Source organism: Plecotus auritus, assembly GCF_963455305.1.
Source record: "Plecotus auritus genome assembly, chromosome: 7".
NCBI lineage: Eukaryota > Metazoa > Chordata > Mammalia > Chiroptera > Vespertilionidae > Plecotus > Plecotus auritus.
In genome coordinates, this window is record NC_137774.1 from 47576067 (window position 1) to 47596588 (window position 20522).

Sequence of the window (20522 nt, forward strand, 5' to 3'; positions counted from 1 at the left end):
CTACCAGGCTCATTTTCACTCTCCTGAGTTATGATTGGTGCTAATACTTTTTGAGTGAAATATTTCCTGTGTCTCATGAAATAGTGTCTTGAGTAGCCCATGTGAAAAAGTTGCCATCTAAAACAGCATTGACCAGTAGAAATGTAATGTGAGCCTCATAAGTAAAGTATTTTAGCAGTCACATTTAAAACAGTAAATAGAAACAGATAAAATGTACTTCCAATGTGTTTTATTTATCCCAATAACATCTAAATATTACAACATGTAATCAATATAAAAATTTTACATTTGTTATACTATGTCTTTAAAATCTAGTGTATATTTTATACTTCAACCCATCCATTTGGACACTAACTTCATTGGAAATACTTGATCTATATTTAGATAAAAAATTTGCAGTAGGTTCACATACTTATTCCAAGCATGCTTTAAACAAGTGTTCTAAACATTGTATGTTTTCTAATAGCTGAATTGATATGTTCTTAAAATGAAAAAGAAAACTTCCTCCATCTAGACACATTTCAAGTGCTCAGTGCAACACATGGCTGGTGGCTACAGTATTGGAAAGGACAGCTCTAACATGGTCTCACCCCAGGGTTACTTTGAAAATCATTTTTTTCAAATGTGTATAGACTTCAGTCTTATTTTTCATTTATAGTGTAATTAATATTGTTCCCTTTTTGGTTCCAAATTCCTTTATCTAATTTTCCTTTCTTTCCAAGACATGCTTGCTTATTTTGGTTCATCTGGGGTCCTCATTTAATTCATGGTACTGTACAGTTAAATGTAATGAGATTAGGTCAGGGAGACAATCCCCTCATGAACCTCTGTTTCTGTCATATTAACCAAGCCCTGCTTCCCTGTATTTTAATCATGTGTTGTAGCCCTTTGCAAGCACTTTATATTTTCAGAGTGCTCTCATAATATCTAGTTTGATCCTTCCAACTTTATAAGTAGATCTCATTTTAATCCTGGGTTATAGATAAAGAAATAACCACCAGGAGGTTTTTTATATTTTCCAAGTCACATAGATAGTGAGGAAGCTGAGTTAGAATTCATATTTCTTAACTTTTTCCAACTGCCTTTTGTACTACACTATGACAATAGGATGTCAGACCCCGACTCTTACTAGTCCCATCCAACCCTGTGTTGTACTGTAGTCAGCCTTAAAAAATTCCTGGGATTAAAAAAAAAATCTATGTTTATAAAAATGGAATATTCTCATTTTAAGAACAGGATTCTTCATTTCATGTAAATGATTGTCTTGCAGTGAGCTGGCCAGGAGGAATGCATCTCCTTGTTAATATATATGTAGAGCCATACAATAAATGGGAAAACAGCAGTTATACTGGCAACAACCAACTGAATTCTCCCACCAATTGGATTCCTATAAAGACACAAAAGTTATCATAAATGAAAATCCAATAAAAATTATAGATTACCTTGGAAACAAGTATAAAGATAGAATTTGGTAAAATACATCATTACTTTTTTGTATGATCCTTTCTAAAAAACACTGAACTATAACTTATTGATCTTTTAAATTTATATATTCTTAATGCAAATCCTGGTTGTTTACATGTGTTGCAAATAGTTGTTCCCACTAAATGATGTCTTAGATAATTATTTGAGGAACTGAAGTGATTGACTAAGCAATGTTAAAATTTATCTTTTCATACTGATTTTTGTGTCCTGTTTAAGAAAACTTCCCAGAGGTCTGGAAAATATTTAGTTATATTTTCTAAGTTTTACTGTTTTGCTTTCACATTAGATTTATAATCCACCTGGAATTGATTTTTATAAAAGTTGTAAGGTAAGGGTTGTTTCACTTCTTTCCCTTATGCCAGTGGTCGGCAAACTCATTAGTCAACAGAGCCAAATATCAACAGTACAACGATTGAAATTTCTTTTGAGAGCCAAATTTTTTAAACTTAAAACTTCTTCTAATGCCACTTCTTCCAAATAGACTCGCCCAGGCCATGGTATTTTGTGGAAGAGCCACACTCAAGGGGCCAAAGAACCGCATGTGGCTTGGGAGCTGCAGTTTGCCGACCACGGCCTTATGCTATTCAATTGCTCCAGCATTATTCATTGAAGACTGCCTTTCTCTGCTACCTGCAGGGCCACTGTGTCATAAGTTAGGGTCTGTGTATGGATGGATCTCTTTCTAGATTCTATTTTGTTTCATTAATTTATCCTTTTGCTAGTAATAGATTTTAGCCTATACTGCCACTAGATAATTACTTAGGTCTTCCTTATTTTAGTATTTAGGTCTTCTTTAATTTCTCCTATACTATTTTATAGTTTTGTGTAGAAATATTTTGCATCTCTGCTAGATTTAGTCCTAGGGATGTTAATTTTTTTATGTTATTATAAATGCTAACTTTGTGTTATTATTTTGTTAACTTGCTGATAAAAGTACAGTTGATTTTAGTATATTGACCTAGTATCCAGCAATCATGTTAAAGTCACTTATACAAATAACTTTTTAGCTTCTTTTTGATTTTCTATGTATGCAATCATGTCACCGTAAATAATAAACATTTATTTTTTCCTTCTCAATCTTTGAGCCTTCTTCTTCTTCTTGCCTTATACTGGTTAGGACAGTAGCTAGAACAATGTTGAGTAGAAGTGTCAATAGTGACTAACCTCATCTCATCCCTGATCTAGGAGGGAAAGTTTCACCTGCTCACTATTACGTATCATGCTTTGGCATAGACACCCTTTATCATGTTACCTTCCCTTGTATGCCTACTTTCCAAGAACTCTTACTATGAATGGATATTGAATTTTATCAAATTCTCTTTTTGTATAGATTGAGAAGATTGTTTTCTTTTATTCTGTTAATGTAGAAAGCATTGTAGCTCTTTAAATATTAAAACCATCTGTTTTCCTTGAATAAACACAGCTTGGTGGTTGGGTTATATATTGCAGGATTTAATTTGCTAATGTTTTGTTTAACATTTTTCCTTCTGTGGTCATAAGTGAGATTGCCATGTAATTTCCTTTCGTTTTTGTTTTGTATTACCAATTTTAGTATCAAGAATATTCTACCCTAATAAAATGAAATGAAAATATTTCTTCTTTTACTGTTCTCTGGAAGACTTTGTTGAAGTTAGACATTATTTCTTCCTTAAATGGTGGGTAGAATTCTCCAGTTATGCCATTTGGTCTAGTTTTCTTTTAGGAAAAATTATAATTATGGACTCAACTTATTTAATATTATGGGACTGTTCTACTTCTTGTGTCACTTTTGATAAATTGTATTTTTTAACGAATTTGTCCATTCTTGCCTACATATTCAAATTTATTGGCAAAAAAATTGTTCATACTACCCACTTATGAGTTTTGCAATATATAAGATATATAGTAACGTTCTGTTTTTCATCCCTGCTATTGGTTATTTGTGCCTGTTCTTCTTTGCTCTCTCATTATTTTGCCAGGGCTTACCAATTTTATAAGTCATTTCAGAGAATGAATATTTGACCTACTTAATCCTCTTACGTTGCATTTCATTGGTTTTTGCTTCTATGTTTATTTTCTTCTTGTTTCTTTAGGTTTAATTTGATGTTCTTTTTATAACTTCTTGAATTTGGGAATTCCTAAGTTTTTGGAAGCTTAGCTCATTGGTTTTGTACCCTTTTTTGTTTTTTAAATATGTGTTTAGGCTATACTTTTCTAAGCATGATTTTTAGCTGCATTCCACAAATTTTAATATATATTACTCCGTTAAGTTCAAAGTATCTACTAAAGTCCATGTAATTTCTTTTACCCAAATATTATTTGGTAGTGTATTTCCTAATTTCCAAGTATACAATAATTGTCTATTATTTTTGTTAATGATTTCTAGCTTAATTTCTAGCTGCGGTCAAAGAACATTCTCTTACATTTTTTGGGTCTTCTTTCGTGGCTCAACATCCAATCTTTTTGTAAATATTAAATCTGTATTTGAGAAGAATGTGAATTCTGCCATTCTTGATGCTAGTGTTCTGTGTACATCCATTAGGTGAAGTTTCTTACTGTGTAGCTCAAATTGTCTGTATCCTTATCGAGTTTTGTTTTCTTGTACTATTAGTGCCTGAAAGTCTCTCACGATGATTGTCAATTTTTCAGTGTTTCTCTTTATTCTGTCAATTTTTATTTTATCTATTTTGAGGCTATGTTATTAGTTTTACACAAATTTAGAATTCTTATCTGTCTGATATAATGGTTTATTATACTTCCTGATTTAATGAATTTTTAGTCATTAAAAAGTGTCTTATTTTGGCATCTTAAATCCAAATAATATGTGGTGTTGAGATCAGATAGCCAAAAGGAAAAAAAGATAATGTTGGATCAATTCTTTATACAATCACACTAGGATAAGTTCTAAATACAGGGTGTCCCAAAAACATGTACACACACTTTAACAGCTGATAGCTCAATTGATGTTTCTTTCTTTTCAGCCAGAGTAAGCTTTGAATAAAGGAAATTCATCCTTAAATGCTACTGGAAGTTTGAAAATGCAGTTGAAGTACAAACACTGCCTTTTATAATTACTCAAACACCTCATGTCCTCCCAAAAAGATGTATACACACTTAACAGCTGATAACTCACTTAATTTTCACTCCTTTTCAGGTTTAACTGATTTGAAATACTGAGTGAAGCCAGACTAAGCTTTGAATAAAGTTTATCCACTAGACTTTTTTATTGAGATACATAAAGGATAAAGTTTATGGTACAAAACTGGCAACAGTTCATGAATTGAGGGCGCACAAATACTGAGCAAAATGATTCTTGCTGTTTGCTGTTCCTTTGCTTCCCATTATCAGCAGTGCCTGGACCAGAATGGTCATCAGTGTGAAAACAGGCATTGACCAAAAACAATTATTCATTTCTATAGAGTTTTAAATTTAGAAAATGAACTGTATATTAATAAACAGTGACTTTATAATCATTCAAAGTGTCTATACACTTTTTGGGATACCCTTTAGATCAAAGATTTAAATGTAAAAATGAAACTATACATGTATTAGAAGAAAACTTACTATACTTTAGAAGAAAGAAAGATTTCCTATGACTCCAAATTCAAAAGCAATAAGGGAAACCATTGATCTATTTGGTTACACTTAAAGCATTTTCATGGCAAAGTAAAAGGAGGATAAGAGACTGCAAAAGAAAAATTTCCAGCTTAATATCACAAAGTGTTGATAGCTGTAGTATATAAAGAGCTTCTAAAAATAGAGAATAACAACCTTAGAGAGAGACAGATTAAACCTGTATTTCTCAGAGATGAACCAATATTTTATATGAAAAACGCAAATGGCTCTTAATCATATGCAAATATGCTCATCTTTGCTCATAATGCAAATTAAAACTACCCATTTCTCTCTCTAACCTGTTTAGTTCAGTGGATAGAGTGTTGGCCTGTGGACTGAAGGGTCCCAGGTTTGATTCTGGTTAAGGGCACATGCCTGGGTGGTGGGTTCAATCCCCAGTAGGGGGCGTGCAGGAGGCAGTCAATCAATGATTATCATCATTGATGTTTCTCTCTCTTCCTTCCTCTCTGAAATCAATAAAAATATATTTAAAAAATAAATCAACCTATTTCTCAATTATGATGAATAAAAATTCAAAATTTTGACAATATAGTCTTAGATTTATATTTAACAGCAAAACATTGGATACTCTGGACCTATCAGCAGATAAGGAAAATTTGTATATACTACTGAGTGATCTTTAGCATATAGTGATGGAAAAATCAGAGGACACTGTATAATTCTCTAAGACAAGCAGCAATACAAATAAGTGCACATATTTGCTTTACTAAGAAACCATGAAAGGATAAGCCATAAAATTGAAAAAAAGTTCTACATGTAGACAAGAAGGTATAGGATTGGGGGACTAAGAAGCTAGAGTTCTTTGAATATACTTTGTTTTGAAGGTTTGACTCTGGGACCATGTAGATACTTTATATTATGAAACAATATATTTTTAATAAAGTTATCCCTAGAAATGAAAGTAAAATTAACTGTATTCCCTTGTTAGGGTTAGTACATAGAGTAACTATCTCAAGCAATTTGAATATACATTGCTTAGAGGGCTGTTTGAAAACAAAACAAAAATACTCCAAAAAAATCTTTAGTAATCATATTGTTCTTCTGAGGTTGTGTTTGCATTGTGGGATAAGTCAAATGAGTTATGTTGAGGATATTGGGATGAGATTTTTTTTTTTTTTTATAACAGTCTATGCGGTCTCCATTTTTGGTCCTCAGGTGTCACGGTTCTCTCCTGCCATTGATTATTCAGGAAGTTTTTGTGTATTTTAGTTAAGATGAGATTTGTTGACATGATTAAAAGGAATTATAGATGTAAGATTGCTGATAAGGTTAAATAAAAATCTGTGTTTTTAAATTTGAATTGCTGGGATTAGTAGGAACACATAAGATATTTTTAAGTATATATGTAAAACTAGAGGCCCGGTGCATGAAATTCGAGCATGGGGGGTGTCCCTCAGCCCCGCCTGCGCCCTCTTGCAATCCGAGACCCCTTGGGTAGGGTCCCTAGGCCTGGCCAGCGATCAGGGCCTATTGGGGCTTTCCTTCCCCCAGCTGCCAGCAGCTGGACCTGCCCTGCAGCTGGACCTGCCCCTGCCACTACCACTGCTTGCCATCTGTGCGGCGCTGTACCCCCATCCCCCGCCATCGGTCTCCTCCCTCTGCGGGAGACAGGCGTGGGGTGCAATCGCTTGGATGGCCTGTGTCTCCTTCTGTGGGCCGATTGCTGGCTGGTGGCCTGGGCTTCCCTCTGGGGACGCCAGGCTGGATGGCCTGGGCCTTCCTCTGCAGGGCGAATGATTGCAGGGCCCCCAGATAGATCACCGTGCAGAGGGAGTCCCCGCCCACCTGCCTCAGTGCCGCCAGCCAGGTAGCCTGGGCCTCCCTCTTTGGGGCGATCGGTTGCGGAGCCCCCCCATTGATTGTCCCTGAAGATGAACAGCTAAAGCATCAATAAAGATGATAACTTCCATGGACTGAAAAAACATAAACTATGTTGAAACCCATGACTTTATAATGACACTACTAACAGAACATAAACAAAACTCATTGGTCACTTTTGGAAGATGCCCAGGCATGAAAGACTCATTATTTTGATAACTGGTAAATTAAGAACTCCTTTTTTTCCTTTTCCTCTTACGATCTATATCTCAAAGAATTGTTAAGTGGAAGTTTCTCTTTATAGAAGTTTTCCAACTAGTAATCAAGGAATAGTATAATTAGGATAGCATCATTTTGCAACTTGAATTAATGGGCTTAGGCAATAATCACAAAGACTATTAACATTACAAAGAAACAGCTAGGCATTATGTATATTATGATGGAAGTACATAATACCAGCCATGAAGTAGTTTTGCTTAGTAGTAGTAGTAATAATAACAGAATCTGGCCAGGCCTCTAGATCTAATCAATTTATTGGGAATATAGAGCACAGAGGAGCAGGCATTTATAGGACAGTTGGGAAACTATAAACATTGAATGGAAAACTCAGTTTTGAATAATTTATTTTTTGTGTGTGATGATGGTAGAGTGGTTATTTTTTTAAGTGCTTTTAAGGATGCTGAAATATTTACAGATAAAACAATATGTCTCGGATTTATTTCAAAATAAGCGTGGAGAGGACAATGATACAGGTGAAACAAAGACTGGACATATATTGAAAATTGTTTAAGCTAGGTGATAGGTACATCTAATTCACTATGTTTATTAGTCTCTCTGCTTTTGTATATGTTTGAATATTTTAAAATAAAAAAAATGTTTAGAGAAACCAAGATGGCGGCACAAGGTATACACCTGTACGTGCTGCCTCTCACAACCACACCAAAACTACAACTAAAAGACAAAATGACTGTCACCCAGAACCATGGGAAAGCTGGCTGAGTAGAAGTTCTACAACTAGAAGGAAAGAAAAAAAGTGCATTGAGACTGGGTAGGACGTGCAGAGGTGTGGAAAAGCAGAGGTATGGAGGTGCGCGAATCGGGCTGGAGACTGGGTGCACTGTTTTTTATCAATCGGGAAGGAGATACAAGCTCCCTGCTGCTCTGAACTCCAGTTTCCGGCGAGACTCTGGGGACCCAGACTCCTACAGGGAGAAACTGGACTGTCTGGCATCAGGTCAGAAAGTGAGGGTAGCTTTCTTGCAGAGGTGCTCACAGGAATCATTGTTTACTGCACTGGGGCGTGGGACACGGGGATGCAGAGACGCAGAAGGGGCTGACTGGCAGCCATCGCTGTTTGCCATGCCCTAGCCTAGTGATTCCCTGAGACCCCGCCCCGCCCAATTTACAAACCCACCAGAGCTGTGTGCAGCGGCTTTTGCATATGAATGGCCTGCCCTTTCGCAGCTTAACCTAACAAACTGCAGCTGGGTCAGACAGCTCCAAAACTTCCAAACCCCAAAAAAAGAGGAGAAATCTGCAGATCTCCCTGTAGCTCCTGCTGGGTAGCCTCAGGCAGTAGCTGACTTGCTCCTCCTGGGAGATCCAGGAGCCAGTGTACCTAGTGGTCAGTGTGAGATGATACCAGATTTCAACTCCTCACATTCATAAGTGACACACTCAAGAGGCAGACTCAGTGAGCACCAAAGCCCCATTGAAGCAAGTCCTGCCCCATAAGGGTGTCTCCAGCACAGCAGTTCTTCCATTATAGACACAGCTGATCCTCACAGCCAATTGGCCTGGAGGTCATTTCCTCCCAGTGTACCAACAGCAACCAAGGCTTAACTACAACATGACTGTGCACCCAGCCCACAAAGGGGTGCACCAAGAGTGTCAACCACAGGTGACTGGGGAGGCTGAGCCACTGGGCCCTATAGGTCACCTACCACACAAAGCCACTCCATCAACACAGGGAAGCAGCCAAAATGTGGAGACAAACATGTCACGAATGAAAAATATGGAGGAAAGCAAACTACTGGATATAGAGTTCAAAACCACAGTTATAAGGTTACTCAAGAATCTTCTAGAAACCTCCGAGGAACTTAGTGAGACCTTCAAGGATCTTAATGAGAATGCCAAAAAAAATGGAAAAGGACCAGTCAGAAATTAAGCATACACTGTCTGAAATAAAGAATAATATACAGAAATTCAACAGTAGACTAGAGGACCCTAGTAATCAAACCAAAGATTTGAAATATTAGGAAGCAAAAAACACCCAACCAGAAAGACAAAAAGAAAAAAGAATCCAAAAATGTAAAGATCGTGTAAGTAGCCTCTGGGACAACTTAAAGCGTACTAACATCCGAATTATGAGGGTGCCAGAAGAAGAGAGCGAGCAAAATATTGAAAACCTATTAGAAGAAATAATGACAGAAAACTTCCCCCACCTGGTCGAAGAAATAGATTTACAAATCCAGGAAGTGCACATAACCCCAAACAAGAGGAATCCAAAGAGGACTGCACCAAGACACATCATAATTAAAATGCCAAGGGCAAAAGACAAAGAGAGGATCTTGAAAGCAGCAAGAGAAAAACAGTTACCTACAAGGGAGTACCCATACGACTGTCAGCTGATTTCTCAACAGAAACTATGCAGGCCAGAAGGCAGTGGCAAGAAATACTCAAAGTGATGAACAGCAAGAACCTACAACCAAGATTACTCTACCCAGCAAAGCTATCATTCAGAGTTGAAGGTCAGATAAAGAGCTTCACAGACAAGAAAAAGCTAAAGGAGTTCATCACCACCAAACCAGGATTATATGAAATGCTGAGGGTGTTCTTTAAGAAGAGGAAGAAGAAGAAAAAGGTAAAGATAAAAATTATGAACAACAAAGTGACAACAAATACATATCTATCAACAAGTGAATCTAAAAATCAAGTGAATAAAAAATCTGATGAACAGAATAAACTGGTGAATATAATAGAATCAGGGGCATAGAAAGGAAGTGGACTTACAGTTCTCAGGGGGAAGGTGTGAGGGGTGCGGGAAGAGATTGGACAAAAATCTTACACCTATGGATGAGGACAGTGGTGGGGAGTTAAGGGCATGGGGTGGGGTGGGGAATCAGGTGGAGGGGAGCTATGGGGGGGAAAAAGAGGAACATCTGTAATAATCTGAACAATAAAGATTTATTTAAAAAAATGTTTAATCACCAACAAGTCCTTTTTCTGTAATGCTGCCCTGAAAGTCTACTTTTTAAAATTGATGTACTAACTTTCATTTGATTGGTATTTGGATTGTGTATTTTTTCCATCTTTTGACTTTCTATCTTTCTGTATCTATATACTTAAGGGGTGAATTTTATAAGCAGTGTTTAGTGGGTTTTTAATCTTTTTATCCATGTTGTAAATCTTGAAGTCTTAATTGGAATATTTAGAACATTTACATTTAACGTGATTTCTCATATACTTGGGTTTCTCTAAACATCTGCTTCCTATTTTTCCCATCTGTTCTTTCTTTTTCCCTTCTCTTTTCCTGCCTTCTATAATCATTCTTTTATTTTAGTGGTTACCCTAAGGATTTCCACATGAATTCTTGACTTATCAAAGTCTAATATAAATTGGTATTACTTCCTAGATAATTTAAGGATCTTAGAACACTGTACCTTCATTTATCCCCTTCTAACATATGCTATGCTTGTCGTGCATTTTTATTCTTTATATGTTTTAAGCCCACAAAATATCATTACTGTTTTATAAAGTTAATATTCATTTATATGTACTCACACTTTTTTAAAATTTGCTCTTCATTCTTTCCTAAATCTCCAAGCTTCCTTCTGCGATCATTTTTCCTTCTTTCTGAAGAACACCCTTTACGCTAGCAACTCCATATGATTATACTGGGCCATGTAGGAAACTGGTATTCATGATTAATGATCATGAAACTTTGAATCAACTATTCGCTTTCCTTAGGGAAGGAAATTTTTATTTCAAAAGATTACTGTTTTTATTTGTGTTTCAATATTCTCACTAACCTACTTGAACTGATCAACCTTGAACACATCTGATTTGAAAACTTACTTTGATGAACTGTGGCATAGACTTATCCATGCTGTGATAATCACCAGACCAAACAGCTCCCTATAAAAGAGCATACATTTCATCTTTGTGACATGGCCACAAGTGAGATGCATATCACCCCATTATCTCCATGACACGTGATTTCTGGTTATTGAATGGCTTCCCCCAAGATATATAGCATCTATAGAATATTTTTCAAGTCTGGTATGATTTAAAAATTACTTTTTTCTCCGTTTAAATTCCTTTGTAGAAATAAATTCCATTTTATAAAGCAGATATGAACTCCATGACTGTATCCCAACTTAGAAGTGAACAACAACAAAACCAATAAAACAGAACCACAGCTCAGTCACTTCATGTCACGGTGGAATACTACAACCAAGAAAATTTCAACTTGACAGGTATTCTTTTTACATTTTCTTAGAGTGCGCGGTGTTAGGTTGAGCACAAATGGTTTGAGCACATATTGCAGAGTTCAGGCCACATCTTTGTGAAGATAAATGATTTGTAGTGAGCCAGACTAATGCTAGAAATATATGTTAAAAGCACTTTTTTTCTCATAGAGTAGAAAATAATTGTATTTGGCCATAGTACCACTGGAAACCCCACTTTGAGTTCACCATACCTTGTAGGCATCACGTGGGTGGAGGTGATTCAACCCACTTGGTTTAAATTCCCACTGACCCAACCTGATCCAGTTTTCCAAGGACTAGGACCTATAACGTAGCAGTACCTCACCAGTGATACTAAAAGATCTCTAAAATCTTCGTATTGCAGATGTTAGCAGTGGGATAAGAAGTAAAGGAATCTGGCTGTTAGGCCAGGAGGGAGGCAGCAAAGGGAGAGTTGATAAGAATGAATGTCCGTGTCAAAGGGAGATGACATGAGGTATACCGGGGCCAAGCTGAACCGGGTTGACCTCTGAGGTGGCTGATCACACTTGTAGATAAGAGTTTGGCTTGACCCAGAACTAAATCAGTGGTGATGGAGTTTTCACCTGATTAGACTGGACTATTATCTTTGCTCATTGTAAGGGGCCAAGGTCCACTGCCTGATAGTAATGCAATATACAATGCTGCCTGGGAAGTGATCATGGAGTGGGCTAGATGGTGCTGGGTTTGAGTACTGGTTCCATCGTTTCTTCAGTTTCTTCAACTTGTAATGGAGATTACACCTTCCCTGCTTTTCATAGTGTAGTTTGAGATATGCACAGATAAGGGGTTGAGAAGGATCAGGTTTTCTCCTTCCCACTTCTCCCAGAGAGCAAAGGTCAGTGCTCACCTGCCTTCTTCCTCGTGTAAGATGTTCCATTGTGTATGAAGCATGAGGTAGTATGCCAAGCTGGCAGCACACACCACACAAAAGAACATGTGGACTGCTGAGACACTCTTCCAAATGAGGTTACCTGAAAACCAATCACAGAATCACATTCCAGAGAAAAATGGTCTGTGTGTACTTTGCTGTTGTCTGCTTTCAGACAAAGCACTCAGGATAGGCTGAGTTTGGTTTGGTTTGGTTTTGAGGGACATCATGGAAGTTAAAGCCGTAATTATAAACTTAGATGGACATTTATTATTTTTGTTGTCCAGCACTCCTTTTTCTGTGATGACTACCCTTTTCCTTGAAAATCCACCCTTCCCACACCCCAGCCATGTGGATCTAAGCTAGGTCAGTCAATATGTTTCATTCGCTAGTGACAGAAGTTTAGCTCAGAATGAACAGATAACAAATCAGGGCCAACAACTCAATTCTTGAGACTTCCGTGACGACATCAGGGAAGCTGGTTCTATCTTCTGTGGGACTTAGTGTAGTGAAGATGTGATCTTGGCGCTGCCGGCTAGCACGTGGGGCCTAAGACTGAAGTCCGTGCAATCGATGGAACTGAGAGTAGAGAAGTTTAAATTCTAAGCCCAGTGCCCGAAGCTAGCACCCTTTGCCTTGCCAGTAAAGTATCCCAGTACATCTACTTTTTAGCTTGGAGCCCATTTGAGTTTAGTTTTTTTCCTTGCTTGCAATGACTGGAGCCCTAACACACTTTAAAGATATAGACAGAGCTCTAGGGGCTTATACAAGGAGCCCATGCATCTGGGGACAGGAGTGTTCCCCAACCAGGTGAGACTCAGTTTTTATTCTGAGGCCCTGAGAACTCCCAAGTCCTACGAGTAGAAGCTGTTTTAAAGAAAGTAAAGAATAACTTGCAGGATAATATTCCCCATTAATAAGAAAATGATAGTCAATAATGTATTTTTTCCTAGGGCACTGCTTTATAGTATAAAATTGTCCAACTTAAGGTTTGTTGAGAGTTTTTAGGGCCATAAAAGGCAAGCAGCTACATTTTGCCCACAATTGAGGAAGGTGCCCTATGGGCAATACAAACCAGCTATTTTGAGTGAATTATTTACATGTATACCCACCTGGGATAGATATATATGTAAGGAGTCCACGAAGCAGGTTACAGAATAAATATATGGTACACTTCTGTTTTTCATTGATTAATTTACAAGCATTTTTAAGTATCTCCTTTCAGATTCTGAGGTTCATACCTGTGACAAGAGGGTTAAGTCCAACAAGCAAGGTCAGCACTGCAGGGATCATATACATAACCTGTTAGCACAAAGAGAGGAAGTCACGTGGGTTAAGTACTGAAGTCAAGAAAGACATCAGTGGCCATCACAGTCCACGATTTACCATAGGTTTCAGTGGTAACCTCTGTTTTTATAGCACTTACCATGTCAGGTTGTAATGTTATCTGCCTTCCTCGTAGATCGTAGGCTATACCAGGAAAGGCATATTCATTTTTCAGCTCTGGCATTGAGCAGACTCTGGGTCTAAGACACACTGACCTCCTAATCTCTCCCAAGCAACATCCATGCCCAAATGGCCCTTCCCCACTTGCATTAAAGAAAATGCTCTTTGACAAGTAGGGCAGGAGGAGCCACAATCAGCTAGGTGGCCCTGCTGGGTCTGGCACCATGGACCATCCAGCCCAACATTCCATCTCTGCAAGTGAGACCACAGAAAGTTCCCTAACAGTCGATCAGATGTGCCCAATAAGACCAGGCTCTTCATCTTAGAAACTGATGATAAGTTGGTTTGGAGTTTGGAAGACTGGCCCTGAAGGGGCCCTATTTTCAAGCCTCATTCATAGCAAGCAGACCTGCTATTGCATTTGTGCTGTGGAAAGAGGGCAAGTAAGGAGATGGTGGGTTTATAAGAAACGTAGTCTTTCCCAGGACAAGTAAGGAGATGGTGGGTGTATAAAAACATGGGTTTTCCCAGAAACATAGTTGCTTCACTGCATTAATTGCAATCCTTACGACAGAACGTTTAGTTTATTTAGAAGTTGTCAGAGCTGTACATTTTAAGTGATTTGCTGACACTAAAAACATGTCTGTTTTGAACCTGGAGAGAGAGCGTCTAGATTATACTGATTCTGTTTGTCTTTCCTACTCCCTCCCTAATGATTACTGGTGTATTAGCCAATGTAGGCAGGTCATCTCTCACAGGTGGGCAGTCATGCTACTGAGGGCTAGCCCAGTGCTTCCCATACTTTAATGTGCATGTGAATTACCTGGAAATCTTATTAAAATGTAGGTCTGATTCTAAGTTCTGGGGTAGGGCCCAAGATTCTGCTTCTCTAATTAGCTCCCAGGGGAGGTGCTGCTCCTGTTCCAAAGACCACACTTAGAGCAGTGAGGGGTTGGTTTTCCCACTCTGAAAAACCACATGGCTTAGCCGCTGAGAGGAAGAGAAACTGAACACACACAGGCCGTACAGTATTTCATTGTGCTTTCTATAAGAAATGTTTGGCAGAAATTTTTAAAATGTGCACTCAAATATATCATGTTTTTGTGACTAACAGAGTAAAGTAAGATCTTATTTCAGTATATTGTAAACATATGAACAAAGTAACCCTTAAAATTAAATAATGGTTTCCCATGGCCATTGTGCCATGTTAACCCTTATTTAAATTATTTTCTCTATCTCGAATGAGATAATTTTTGGAGGGCAGAGAGACTAAAAATAATTGTTTTTAGTAACAAGTAAAAACAAAGCACAGTATAAATAATAACTCAGTAGAACCCATTTTAATAGTCTTTTTCTTTTGGTGGATTTTTTAAACGAAGGCATCATACTATTTATTTACAATATTTATTTATTTACAATAATTCAGCATATCATCGAGTCCCTTAGCAGTCATTCCTAATACTGCCTCCCTTGTTCCCTTGCCACTGTAAGAATGGAAAAGCCTGCTTGTTTTCCCAGCCCCTTTTGGCAGCAAGGGGTGATCACATTCCAGCATTGAAATGGAAAGTCTAGGGGCAAAGCTGATGCTTAAAGTACTTAACAACCAACATGCATGGATGCTGACTAATCAGAATGGATCCTAGCCCATAAGCCATATTTGTGTGTACAAACTAAATAGCCTGCCTGAGGGCTCTTTGGGAAACATTTCTTCCCGGATAAAAGGGCAGAAAGCACAGGACAAACACTCCTTTTGCTCTTGCCTTGTTTCTTCCTACATGGGATGCTCTTGTCTGGGGATGAGATGTTGGGAGTCATAGCAGCCATTCTGTAAACATGAGAGGATATAGCACACATTGAGGAGCAGACAAAAGACAGAAAGCCCAGGCCCTTGATGATGCTGTTGACCATTAAGTAGCTGCCTCTGCACTTCTTTTAAGTGAGAAATTCTGTATTTTTATAACCTGATGCTAGTCAGGTTTTCTATTATTTTCACCTGCGTGTATCTTGATACAAGTATGCTTCATGAGTAAAATGAAGTAGGGAACATGGAAATGAGGAAGGTGCAGTACAAGCCCCAGGGCCCAGTAGCATAGTATTAATCTGTGCATGCATTTATTCTTTCATTTATTAAGAGAAGGACTGCTATAAGAAGGCACTATGTTAGGCTGCCTGAGGACACCAAGAAGAAGGTACTGGCCCCTGTCCTCCTGGGAGTTGGTACGTAGAGAATCAACTCCAATGCAAAGAAAAACGCATAGTGCTACAATAAAGGCTCAAAGAAGGAGGGCTGGAACCTACAGGAAAGGAAGAGAATTTTTTTTGGATAAGATAGCATTTAAGTTAGACTTTGAAGCTTGAGTAGAATAGGACATGCAGGAATTTTAGGCGCAAGGCACAGTAACTATTATAGATGGACTGGGCTTCCAAGACCAAGCTGAAAGGTGGGTTGAGACCAAATTGTGATGGGCCTTGAATGCCAAGTCGGAGTTTCAACTTAGACATCTTGAGAAATTACAAAAATTTTCTAAGTAGGAAGCAAAACTTAGGAAGTGTTCTCAGTAGAAGAGATTAGAGGCAGCTAGAAGAATTAGGAAGCTATTACGAGGGTCCGTGTGGGAGGTAATGGAGACTAAACTGGGAATGAGGGAGGACGTCTGTGGGGACATGGTGTTTATTATTCATATTATGGCATCTAAGCATGAAGTGAACTAAAATGTACAGGTTCTGTACAGATAAGCAATTAGACTTACACTGGGTTTTCTGTTGTTGCTGGATTGCTTTGTTTGTTTGTTTTACTTGTTTTTTTGAGGATGTCAAATACAGTGGTAAGAACAGAAATGTTTGAGATGACAGGTTTTGAGCAAGGATGACTCAGAGAATGATTCTGCTGATAACAGAAATTGATGAGTCATAAAGAGGAGTGGGCTTCAATGGAAAGATGCTGGGTAGGGCATTGGGTCTATTTGAGGACCCAGTGTGACATACAGGTGAGTATATCTAGCAGTCTTTTGTACATTCACCATTAACTGCATATTTGAGACTTGTCTGCAGAGAAATAATATTTGTAACTCAGGATGCAGGCTAGAATGCTGAAGAGGCAATTTTATTTGATGGAGGAATATGTGAATCTGGACAATATGAGAATATAGTTCTGCACTAAAAAACTGACTTAGAATTTTACATTATAATTCCAAATGCTTTCACTTGTTGCTAATTTGTACATGGTTGACATTATTTCAAAGCCTAAAATCATCTCATCAGTGACATTGTAGAGTCTTATATATCTGTATTGAAAGAAACTGGATATTGAAATAATCTAGATATTTCAGAAAATGTGTGGAATGATTCCCCCTCTCAGTCCCTCCCCCCCCTCATGGTTTAGAGCAGTGGTTCTCAACCTTCCTAATGCCGCAACCCTTTAATACAGTTCCTCATGTTGTGGTGACCCCCAACCATAGAATTATTTTTGTTGCTACTTCATAACTGTAATTTGCTACTGTTATGAATCGTAATGTAAATATCTGATATGCAGGATGTCTTAGGCGACCCCTGTGAAAGGGTCGTTCGACCTCCAAAGGGGTTGCAACCCACAGGTTGAGAACCGCTGGTTTAGAGACTGGTTCAATGTATACTGTAGGTGTATGGGCTTTAGTTATTTTCTATAAATATAACTCACTGAACTAGCACAAACCTTAAGCCTGCCTTTTCTGTTACCGGTAGATGTTTGTTGGAATCTCTGGGTAGAACTCACAAAGAGTGGTTCAGTTGACCTTGAGAGTTTTCCTCTGTGTGTCAAAAAAGTGTCCTCAGGCCAAAACCGGTTTGGCTCAGTGGATAGAGCATCGGCCTGCGGACTCAAGGGTCCCAGGTTCGATTCCGGTCAAGGGCATGTACCTTGGTTGCGGGCGCATCCCCGGTGGGAGGTGTGCGGGAGGCAGCTGATCGATGTTTCTCTCCCATCGATGTTTCTAACTCTCTATCCCTCTCCCTTCCTCTCTGTAAAAAATCAATAAAATATATTTAAAAAAAAAAAAGTGTCCTCAGTTGGACCATTTTATTCAAAGGGGATACTGCTGGGAGACCCCTATATCTCTGGGAAATTCTGAGTTCACACACACCGTACCTTATCACTTGGACCCATTTTCCCCTAATATTTTAGGAGAAAGAGCTTACAAAGGATTTGATTCCTACGTATGTAAGTGCACAACGGGGAGGGGGTGGTAGCAAATAGGTAATATTGTGTGTTTGCTGCAGTCCACAGCTCTTTCAGATGGGGGACAGCAGCTCATACTCACCATCCAGAGTTCTGCGTCTGGATCATTCACCTGGAATTCAAAACATCAGACTTACTGTCAGGTTCTAGTCTCAGGTCTGCTCTTTGATTAGTCTCATTTGTTACCTGGCAAACACTGCAACAGGCACCCAGTGGGCACCGAGGATATTAAACAGGGGGAAGACACAGCCTGGCAGATCACAATGGGCGAAGGGCCTTCTGGCTGAGCACAGCACAGCGGGTGGTCTGCACATCCAGCCCACGCTTTTTGAAGGCCTCATCGTACTCTAAAGGGTTTTGTTCCCAGGTTCTGAATGCGGTTCAGTCTCATCCAATGGCCAGATATTAAGAAAGGCACCGCACCGGGCTGCTGCTGCTCAGGTCCCTTCCAAGTGACACCATCATTTGAACCAGAGAGGGGTGGGATGCGGTCATAGGAACAAACATACCTGTGCTTCAGTTAGGGGAGGCCTAGGCTCTAGGGGGTTCCGGAAGCATAACACCCAATTCCCGTTGGTCTACACTGCAGGCCGGCCTGGCCAGGAGCCTGGAGCCTGGCGCCCTGTGGGGCCCGCAGGCCCCTCTCCCACCGCCTTCCGCCCTCCGCCCGCCTCCGGGCCCAGGGGCTGACCTGTACCAAGGCCGCCAGCGCAAAGAAGGCGGCCATCAGTGCATTGCAGGCCCTCCACAGGGCGGTTGCCCACCAGGCTGCTGGCGCCATGGCTGAGCTGAAGCGCGGGCGCCGGGGGCGGGGCCAGAGTGATGGGCGGGGCCGCAGGCGCCATTAGCGGGGCCGGAGCGATGGGCGGGGCCGCGGGAGACAGACACGCCCGCCTGGCCAGGTCCAGGGACCCGCAGGGCAGCAGGTGCAGCAGGTGGGTGCACCAGTGGGGAAGCAGCGCTGCTTCAATTATACTCGGTTCCCCCGATTGCTCCTCCCCAAATCGCGGCCTGGGGAGCTGTCGGTGTCCCCATTTCTGATGGGAAAGTAAGCCCCGAGGGACTCCACGACTTGCCGAAGCCGCGCAACTCATTCGTGGTGGATCGGTCAACTCCAGTGCTTGCTCTCACTCAAGCTAACTTTGTCATATGAAAATAAAAATAAAAATAAAATGACAGTGAGAGAGATGTGTGGTGTTTGTGTGTTTTCTGGTTTGAATTTATGCATTTCTTTCCAAAGCTCAGGAACTTTCAAAGCCCTGCAAGCATTATGGTAATTTTTGAGTGATGACAGCTACATTAGCATCTCAGACAGTTCGCAGCTTTTCTGCCGGCAGGCTCGTTTATCTTCATGGTTTTTATTATAAAAGGTATTTACATGTTATACATATTTACAATTCTTCCCCATCACCGAAACCAACAACATTTTTACATGCGTTGCTCATGAATTTCTTACGAACTAAAGACACTGAAATATTCACTGTTCCCCCCTCACTTGTTTTAGTCTTTTTCTGTTTTGTAATCTACCCTCTGATTAGTTCTTCCTTGGCTCATTTACATATGCATAAGCCTCATGATTTTTGCTGTTCTAGAGTTTTTATCACTCCACATGAGCAGGTGCTCCTGCCCTCTTCCTTTAACTAATCTAATACTCTAGGAATTTGTTCTTAGTTTCATTCCTTTCAAGGAATGCTTATTTCAGGGACATTGTGTGCTGGGTAAGGGGCAGGGACCATGAACATGGGCTTGCTGTGTGCTCTCCGGGCAGGGAGCTGCCACTCTGGCAGGCGGGCACTTGTCTACACAATGGCCACCTGGGGATAAAAAGGCTGGGCAGAGGTTGGGCAGCCACAGCAGGGGCTGCCACTGCTTGGACTTGGATAAGGCTCCTTATTGAGTTCCATTGTTAAACCAGTCCTGGGACTGGGGACAACCCAGAGCACCCTCACTGTCCTGTTCCTTATCTGAAAAAAATAGGAGAGTGTAGAGTATGAGGGGCTGAAGTCTGTCTCTCTGTCAACTGACATGTTGAAGTCCTAACTCCCAATACCTCAGAATATAACTATTTGGTGACAGGGTCTTAAAAGGTAATTAGGTTAGAATGAGGTCACTAGGGTGAGCCTTAACCCAATATGACTGGTGTTCTCATAAGAATAGGAGATTTGGACACAGACATGCCCAGAGGAAAGACCATGTGAGCACACAGCAAGAAGACATCCATCTGCAAGCCAGGGAGAGTGGCCTCAGAAGAAACTAACCCTGCTGACACCTTGATCTTGGACTTCCAGCCTTCAGAACTGTAGTCAGAAAACAAGTGTCTATTAAGCACCCCCAGCCCCATCTTCTGTAGCACTTGGTTATGACAGCCTGAGCAAAATAATACAGGGAATGCTTATATTTGCTCTGCCAATCAACGAGTGGAGTGAGTGGCAAGGAAAGAGTGGTGTGAACATGCTTTATAAATTACTGAGTGCCATATGACCACTGTGGGTGGAGTTTCACCATTTTCCTGTTCTTTGGGGTCACTGTGTGGACATTTGTTGTATTTGCCTGTGCAGAGTTCATC

General features: G+C 39.8%; 1 protein-coding gene across 1 annotated transcript; it reads right to left on the bottom strand.

Annotated features, from left to right (window-relative positions):
• Positions 1-215: 215 nt before the first annotated feature.
• On the bottom strand, positions 216-18763 carry TMEM220 (transmembrane protein 220). Its single transcript, XM_080681510.1, has 6 exons — positions 18648-18763; positions 18039-18068; positions 13539-13599; positions 12277-12400; positions 10996-11055; positions 216-1387 (listed from the first exon to the last, which is right to left on the bottom strand). Exons 1-6 carry the CDS (start codon positions 18735-18737, stop codon positions 1243-1245), a joined length of 510 nt encoding a protein of 169 aa, XP_080537636.1. The 5' UTR covers positions 18738-18763; the 3' UTR covers positions 216-1242.
• Between the last annotated feature and the right edge of the window lie 1759 nt (positions 18764-20522).